Source organism: Cyprinodon variegatus, unplaced genomic scaffold (genome assembly GCF_000732505.1).
Source record: "Cyprinodon variegatus isolate N-32 unplaced genomic scaffold, C_variegatus-1.0 Scaffold69, whole genome shotgun sequence".
NCBI lineage: Eukaryota > Metazoa > Chordata > Actinopteri > Cyprinodontiformes > Cyprinodontidae > Cyprinodon > Cyprinodon variegatus.
In genome coordinates, this window is record NW_015150522.1 from 1,301,254 (window position 1) to 1,310,580 (window position 9,327).

Below are 9,327 nucleotides of genomic sequence, written 5' to 3' on the forward strand. Positions count from 1 at the left end.
GTTTCAAAGGCTTTCTACAACTTTTTCTAATAAAGTCCTTATGGGGTGATCAAAAAATGTGTGGGTAAAATTCCTATAACCATGGGTTTAAGTTTTGGCATTAAAGATTAAAAATCACTGCTGTTGTTTTCAATAAAATTCTTTAAAGAAAGAGTTTTGCAGGTTTTGCATCACCCAGACTATAGCTAGAAAAATTACAATCCCTGGTAATTTTCCTATCCATAATACTCATAAAGATTTTTAAATGAACCTAACAGATATAGATCAATTGCGACATCTATCCTTTAAAAAGTTGAAATATAGATTGATAAGATTTCAAGTTACATTTAATTCCTGTTTAGAATTAATAGGGTGTTTTTGAATTTAATTGAAATTAACTGAACCTAATCAAACTGAATTAAATCAAACCAAACCAAACTGAATTGCATTACATAAAATTTAATAAAAGTGAATTAAAATAAACTGAAGTAAACTGCATAAAATGAGATGAAGTTAACTTGAATTGCTCAAGTAAAAGCAAACACTTGGCTACTTTTTTTGATTGGTGATGCTTCTAGTAAGTTGTCATTAAATGTGAATTACTCAAAATTTATGTTAGTTTTTATTGAGATACCGATTTTTAAGAAAGTGCACAATGCATTGTCACTTTTTCAGTTACCTTATACAGCTGGACAACAAAAAGCTGCTCCATAAAGGTTTTAGAATTAGTGTGTAACACTGAGCCTTCACAGACTAGAATGATGACAATAAATTAATAGATGAACAAAGCATAACAAACATAAGAAAAAAAATTAAGAGGATATTAACAAGAAGAGTGAAATATTTCTCTTGATTTGTAATCCTCTTTCAGTATATCTGTGATGGGTGCCTACAGGATCCCTAATGTGAGTAAAAGGAGGATGTTGTGAAATAATGAAGCAAAACTTTGAAATCTGTTGTGATAAGATGGATTAGTGGAAAATAATTTACTAATCTGTTATTTGCAGTCAATTGGTTTGCAACTACTTTGTTGTGTTTGATTTTTCTACATAGTAAATAAATAATCTTCGATAATAAAAAAATGTTTTATAAGCATTGATATTTATGGAATAAAACAATAGTAATTGACTCCTTCTTTAATATAGAAGAGAGTTCTAAGTTTAGCTGACTTATCGTCAGATGGGACATTTGCATCCAGCTGGCTGTGAGCCATAGATGCTGATATGACCCATCTGTTGGAAACTGTCAGCTGCTCATTCACGTCATTACAAGGGGTGGTTAGGGCAAACCCAGTCACTGGGGGAGTATTAGATGGGTTCAAACGGAAGTCTTCCAGTGTCACCCAGGCCAAAAAGTTATCCAGAACTCCCCCAGAAAGAAACAGAAAGATGCATTATTTCCCTCAAGTATGGGAAACTTTGTAAAGGGGAAAACACGAACAACAAATTATTTTTTTGTGATCATAAGTGTACTTCTGTCATTGTGTTAACATTTTTGCTTAACATTTCAAACAACAAACTGCATAAAACACAGAACAGATTAGGATGGTTTACTTCAACTTCAAAGTATAGAGAAAGTGGTTACAGTTGATGGGAGCATTATTGGAGCTAAATGCAGGACAATCCTTGAATTAAAATGCTTATAGGTTACAAAAGACTTTAGACCCACCTCTTAAACAAACAACTAATATATGAAAAAAGAAACTTCCAAAGATCCAAATGTCCAAGTGTTGAAGAGGCCAAGTCCAAGTAGGACTTTAACCCAAATAAGAATTTGGTCAAGCTTTTCAAATTCATGTTCACAATGCTACCTATCCAATCTTATTAAGCCCAAGCTACTTATGAAGACAGAAGAGAAAAAATTCAGTCACCAAGACAGCATAGCTGGAACAGTCTTAATTTTTAAAACATAATTATTCCACTGTTAATGTTGCAGTGCTTGTGTAATTTATAAATACACGTTTATATAAATACCCATTTAATACCCTGTGCAATAATCTTGTATAATTATTCTGTCAAATACAAGACTTCAGATGTTATAGTATATAACAGCTGTTATAGTATATAACATATAGTATATATATATATATACAATAAGAGTTTTCTTTATTTTCGTGACTATGAAAATTGTAGATTCACACTGAAGGCATCACATTTATGAATTTACACATGTGGAATTATATACTTAACAAAAAATGAAAACATGTATTATATTCTAGGTTCTTCTAAGTAGCAACCTTTCGGTTTCGTTAACTATACCAAGAGCCAAAGTAAGTACACTTTACTGCTGCCAATGCTTGTAGCAGCTATTTTGAATGCAGGCTGGAGGGAATGGTTGGGTTGCATTGATTTCCCTACTAATTCTGACTTTTAGGGTATTGTGCTAAAAATGTCAATTTTTGAAGTTTGAAATTCCAACTCCTTTAGAAATTAGATGAATCAAAATATCACTTTCTTACTGGATCACAATTAAAAGTAGTAGTAAAGATAACCCAGCAGCAAGCATAATAAAGAACTGTTGGGAATATTCCAAAATTTAAAAGAAATGGTTTTGTCTGGACAGGAAATGAATGTGCAAATTTGTGCAGCACTTTGTGACCCTGGTCTGTGAAAAGTGCTATAGAAATAAAGTTTACTTACTTACTTTACTTACAAGTTAGATGATGAGAAATTCTCTAAAAATAAAGCTATTAGCACAGCGCCAGCATGGTTGTTTCCAGATTAGATGTTGACTTAAAAATACAGGAAATTAGAAGATATTGGAAATATAACGAATTTGGGGTTAAAACTTATATATGATCTTATATCGTAGGCAATTGTATATAGTTATTTAAGAACTTACACAGATAGTTCACAAAATTCAAAAATAAATGTGGCAATAGGGAAATACATTCAAGAGTTTAATATATTTGTAAATGATTATCGGAACTTCTGTCTGAACACACAGTAGAAATGGTAGCAATAATGATCAGTTTACAGTGGGTGGAGGAGATTATACCGGACAGGATGGTGATATGCACAGATTCAAAAGCAGCAATAGAAAGCTTTCATACAAAAAGAAACTATAGGAAAGATGTCTTAGAAACTCAACAGAGTTTATTCAGGTTATTTAGATATGGAATAGGAATTCAGTTCTGTTGGGTACCAGCACATGAAAGGGTGAGAGGAAATGAAACAGCAGATAAGTTGGCTTAAAAGGGAAAGCAGATTACTGCTCATATGCCATTTGGGAAAGGGGAAGGTAAATCAATAATTAAAAAGAAAGAAATAGAACGATGGAAAAAAATATAAGATGAAGATGACAAAGGAAAAAGTGTATATAGTTCAACCATCAGTAATATTTAAAGGCTATTGAGAAAGAAGCAGGACGGAAGAGATCATTTCCGCTAGACTAAGAACTGGTGACACATACTTTAATGAGTTTTTGTTTATACATGGGAAGAGAAATAATGATTTATGTGAGGGTTGTGGAAGAGAAGAAAATGTAGACCATGTTTTGATGCTTTTCTATGACAGAAAGAGAGAGGATGAGGGAAGTAATTAGGGAAAAGGGAGAGAATGGAGTATTAAAGGAAATTCAGGGTAATTAATAAAGCGTATTATTTTTATTTTTACACAACTCAAAATAAAAAAAATGGTAGATGGAACTTTAATAGCTGCATAATCCTGTACAATAGATGGTGGTATGCACCTATTAGTTGTTTGCAATCAGCCACTCAAAGGAAGGAAGAAGAAGAACTATACAAAGTTATGGGAAGAAGAAAAGAAAGGAATGTGGTTCTATAAAATCTAAAAGAGAATTGGACAAATAAGAACAAAAAGGAACAGAACAGAAGAGATAATTATTTCCCGACTTAGAATAGGACATACAGGATTGAATAGGTCATTATTTTTTAAACATCAGACAGAAATGTGACTGTGGGGAAGATGAGACAGTGGGATATGTTGAGATGTAGGAAATATTTGATTCCGGGAAAAAAGTTAATTAGGAAACTTAGTAATATGAAAATGAACCGTGACAATGTTGAATTACTGCTAAAGGAATCAGGAAGCAGAGGATATACTGCTTAAATTGTATAACAGAATATGTTTGTTTTTTTTGTTATTTGCCATGTGGCCCACACTCCTTACCAGTTGGTGGCGGTAATGCTCACCTAACGTTTTTGCCAACCCCCATAAAAAAATCTCAAGAAGAAGAACGATACAAAGAAATATGGCGGCCGTCTCTCAACCGAGGATGGAGAAAGACGACGAAGACTCTTCTCTGTTGCCTTTAGTTCATGATATTATCAAGTGGTAAGAGCAAAGTGAAAAGAACAGTGTGCTGTAATGCACTTATGTACTTGTTTAGACCTTTCTAGCGGCGTTACTCAGCATGCTTATGATCTGTTAGCTAAAGCTATCTTACCTCTGAGATGGAAAGGAAAAAGGAATTATCATTGAGGTACAGACATGTATTCTGGACTTAAGTAGAGTCTTTTCTATTGGGTTTAAATACATCTAGCCAAATAGAGATAGCTTGTTTTAGTCTGATTGTCCTGGCGCTTCATAAACAAACCATCGAGAAGTATCAGAGCTGCTCAGCAGAGCATAAACCTCAGCATTGGAATGCTGTGGCAATATGAGAATATAACCCAAATAAACACATTATAAACGGTGGTAACAGTTTGCTGCTTTCAGTCTATTCAATACATTGATCTGGGATAATGGCCCTTGTCATGTCAACCAAAAACAATTTTTTTTTTTTTTATTGAAAACATTCATGTGACTGAAGCAGCTGTGCAGTGCAGTTTCTTATCAGTCAACCAAAACACTTGGAAGACTATTTAAACTAGTTATCTGAATATTAATCAGCAAAACTCACAAAACATTGCTGATGTTTGCACGGCTGCATGGTATGATCAGCTAATATTTATTACTATTAATACTTCTTTGTGCTCATAATACTCTTAACAATTGAAATGTAGATATATTTACTATGTTATGTTTTGTAAACTATTATGCTTTAAATTTTGTTGTTGTTGCTGCTCAAATATCATAGGTTTCTGAAATATTAGTGAAGAAATTACTTTAAACCACCTGGCAAGAACATTGACTAAAAGCTTTCCTTTCTTTTTATACTTCAAAATTTTGAAATATATCCCTATTAGGGCTGAAACTAATGGTTATTTTGCAAATAATCGGTGGATTACTTTTTGATTAATCAATTAATAATCGGATAGCCAAAGGCTCCTCAATAAGAGTTTTTGTTCAATTCAGCCAGGTGAAACTAAAACTTTTGCACTTGAGGAGATCTGGATAGGGCATATTGAAAAGGTTTTTATCTAAATGATATTTATTCATTTATTTTTTGCAATTCTTGTATAATTACTGATCTGTCAGCTAAAGTGTCTCTAAAGTGTTTTAGTGTCTCTACACTTCGGTAAGCGATTAATCGATTACTAAATTGGATGACGATTATTTCAGTAATCAGTTAATCACGATTAATCCAATTGCAAATTGAATTATCTGTCGGGTTTTTTTAAATGAATGATAATATAGCAAAAGTTTCCTTAAAGAAAGAAGAATTTTTACAGAATTAAATCAAGGTGAAACAAACTTTTCCACTTGAGGAGTTCTGGATAAAGCATATTGACACACAAAGTTGTTTTGTCATGACTTTAACACGTAATTTAGAAAATGTACTTATAAAAAAATGTCTGCAATTATTTGCGGTTTTAAAATTAAAAAGTGCTGGCAGTTAAAAAGGAACTAGGACCAAGATTGTGAGTAACTGGCTAAAGGAGAAACTGTAGCCTTAGTGGCCTAAATGTTTCAATTTCACTAAATGCTGCACATTGAATAGCAATTTTTAAGCTCCTAAAAGCAATACTTTTTGCAGAGCTGAAGTGTCAAAGTTTACCAGTGTTAGAAGTAAAATTTATCTTCTGTTTAAAGGCAATATTGTATATTGTATGTCTTTTTGCTATATATATATATATATATATATATATATATATATATATATATATATATATATATATATACCATATTTACAGGAAGAAACTGTGCTATAAACAAGTTAATGTATGTTTATAATTCTATAGACTTAGTTTTTCACAGAAAGTTTTTGAAATATCAGGGTTTTCTAAAAAAAAAAAAAAAGAATAAAATCTACATTTTAAACAATGTAATGGTTGATTACTGTAATAGTTGGATTAAAAACATTTAAATGTGGATACATTTCACATGTTTACCATGTAGGGCTGTAACTAACGATTATTTTAATAATCTGTCGATTTTTTTTTTTTCTTTTTCTGATTAATAATCGGATAGTAAAAAGTTCCTTGAAGAAGACTTTTTATGAAATTAAACCAGGTGAAACTAAAACTTTTATACTTGAGGAGTTCTGGATAGAGAATATTGACAGACGAAAAAGTTTATTTATTTATTTATTTATTTATTTTTAATCTTAAATGCAATATGTTTATATATATTTTATAATCTTGGTATAACAACTGCAGTAAGTGGGTCGCTCTGTCAGCTAAAGGCATGTTTTAAAGTCTCTATTCTATATGTTGATTAAACAACTAGAATAGCAAAATAACATTCAGTGAATTAATTTGTCTTTAATTGTGTAAGTTTGCCCATTTATCCATATATATTTAGCTTGCAGATGAAAACACAAGAAAAAATAAATGTGAAGTTGATAGAGACAACAGCACTTTCACTACTGGTGCTTTTAAGCTGTCAGATTCACAGTAAATAAAACTTGTCTACGCTAAATATTTTTGATTAGGAATCCCTTTTGTAAATCCCTGATATGTCCAAGGTTTTGATACCTTCAGGATGTCTGGTGGTCTGAGGATAGATGTTGACATGTTACCCTGAAAAAATGTGCTTATGAGAACGAGGTTAAAAACACTGAGTTTTGCTTTGTTTTTATTTTTTTTAAGCATGGACAAGGACAAGGATGGGCAGGAAGTTCATCAAGAGCTGACAAAGCTGAAAACCAAAATCCAGAAAGCTCGGGAACAAATCTCCAACATGCCTGGAATAGACAGCAGTCCGCAAGAGCAGCAGCAGCAGCTCGCCACTCTGAGGGAGCAGGTGCACACCAAAAACCAACTGCTGCAGAAATACAAAAGCTTGTGCATGTTCGACGTACCCAAAGCATCATGACCCTTGGGGTTGGATACTTCAGTGACTGATGGGGAAACATCATACTGGTCAAGGACATGGCATAGACATGAATTTTCCAGCAATGCAAGATGTTGAGAATCATGTTTTTTTTGCATTCTTTTGTATGGGTTTGAGTGTAAACATATTGTTTTTCTTGTAATTATTATGTATTAAAATAATTTGCTAAACCTTACTTTTTTATGGTTTTAATTCTTCTCTGGCACTTCTTTAATTTAGAGTCAGTTTAAAGGGTAAATTAAAAGAAAGATGCTTAACGTTAAGGAAGGCATTAAACTTGTTTAGAAACAATTTTAAATCTCTGGACATTTTGTAGTTTTAATTCTGAAGATTTTAAGAAGACTGGAAAATATATAAACTTACTGTAAAGCATGGAATTAAATACAAGAGAAACAGGTTAGGAAAGTATGAAGTTTTATTTTTTCTTTATGCAAAAATATTGACAGACAAGATAAACATGTATTCATTTTGTTCAATCTGCTAAACAAACATTCAAAGTGTCATTCCATCTGTAAACGATGGCAAAATGTAAACATTTTTCCCTTTAATGCTGCTCTGAAAGAGACACTAATGTCACAGTCTTTTGAGAGCATCTGCTGCACCGTGCCTGGATCCCTATTTGCACTTAGGTTTTTTTTCTTATTTTTGGTCTGATTTCTGAAGGTCAGCTGAATATAGACATGCAACAGCTCCGGAAAGTTTCTTGCAAAGATATCAGCAAATAACACAGCCTTTCTCTTTGGCCTGGCCGCCTCCAATGGCTTTCTCTTTGATGTACATTAAGTCACTGTGCACGCTCGGTCTGCGCGCAAAAGGCGCAACTATCCCGTACGCGTTCCCATCCTTGCACCTCTTGCTCCTGAACGACTTTCTGTGCAAAACGTCGCAGTACTGCAGAGACACCTTGCAGTGTCGGTCTGGGCTCATCTCGTTGGGCAGCTTGGCCATGGTAAAAAGAGTCTGAAACATCTGGTCGACGTTTGTGTTCTTTTTTGCAGAGATCTCAAAGTACGCGCAGTTCTCGTCTCCGACCAGTTTCTCGATCTCTTCGTCCTGCACCTCTCTGTAAAAATCCCGGTCGCACTTGTTGCCGCAGATGACGAGCGGCACGTCCACTTTCTCCTTAGTTTTGTTGCGCAAACAGGACTTGGTTTCGTGGATTTGACGCTTCAGGCGCTGCACTTCTTGAAATGAGTCTCTGTTGTCCAAACTGAACACCAGGATAAAAACATCACCTGTTGAGACAAGAGAAAAAAAGTTTTAATATTTAATACACTGTAGAAAATTGATTTACAACAAATAAAGCGCGAAAATATTTACTTTTCTGTTTGTTTCTGAGCTAAACTCACCGGTTAGAATTGAAAGTCTCCTCATTGCAGGGAAAGGATGGTTTCCAGATGTATCAAGGATGTCCAGCTGGTAAACATCCCCTCTGATGCTGTAAAACTTTCTATGAAAGTCTTCAATAGTCGGTGTGTACTGGTCGTCAAATCTCTCGTTGAGAAACCGAGAGATGATGGCCGTCTTCCCAACTTTAGTGGAGCCGAGAATGACCATCCTGTGGCAATTCTTGGCCGGAATGTCGAAGTCGTTCTCGGATGGAGACATTTTCTTAATCATCGCTGCAGCGGGTTGCACCTGGTGTTCGGCGGTGCCTCGTCGGTGTGAGGAGAGTTTTTAGATCCAGTCAGTGATGGGGATAGTGAGAACACGCTCTGTCTGAAGGAAGAGGGGCTGCTGACGGAGAATTTATTGGGGAAGATCGCCGCGCCTCCATTGCGTCACGCGTCACCCTGGTGCGCCACAGGGAGCAGGAGCAGAGACCTGCAGTCAGAGCGCCTGGTTAGGCTGTGATAGTGCGTCAGTTTTTCACAGAAACTGGTCAGATCCAGGCTTATATCTCCATATGCTTGCAACTAAGTTAGAGTAGTATCAAAAAAATCTGTTTATTCCACATATTTATATATAATTAATTAGAAATGAATATCATTGCATTGAACTGATGATTAATTCGTAAAATTGGGTTTATTCTTGTGTAAAGAGAATTAACGTTTTCACTTAAGGCTAACGTGATCTTGCTGGAGGCTTGACAGCTGCCTTGAAAGTAGCCTCAGACATTCTCCACACATGAATATAAGATGCAATTTTTTAAATCTGTAAATAATCCTGT

General features: G+C 34.3%; 2 protein-coding genes across 2 annotated transcripts; one reads left to right on the plus strand and one right to left on the minus strand.

Moving 5' to 3' along the window:
- Window positions 1–4,154: 4,154 nt before the first annotated feature.
- med9 (mediator complex subunit 9) lies at window positions 4,155–7,332 on the plus strand. Its single transcript, XM_015372157.1, has 2 exons — window positions 4,155–4,274; window positions 6,914–7,332. Exons 1-2 carry the CDS (start codon window positions 4,192–4,194, stop codon window positions 7,137–7,139), a joined length of 309 nt encoding a protein of 102 aa, XP_015227643.1. The 5' UTR covers window positions 4,155–4,191; the 3' UTR covers window positions 7,140–7,332.
- A 272-nt stretch (window positions 7,333–7,604) lies between these two features.
- LOC107083162 (dexamethasone-induced Ras-related protein 1-like) lies at window positions 7,605–8,864 on the minus strand. Its single transcript, XM_015372161.1, has 2 exons — window positions 8,507–8,864; window positions 7,605–8,392 (listed from the first exon to the last, which is right to left on the minus strand). The coding sequence occupies exons 1-2, from the start codon at window positions 8,775–8,777 to the stop codon at window positions 7,872–7,874; spliced, it is 792 nt and encodes a 263-aa protein (XP_015227647.1). The 5' UTR covers window positions 8,778–8,864; the 3' UTR covers window positions 7,605–7,871.
- Between the last annotated feature and the right edge of the window lie 463 nt (window positions 8,865–9,327).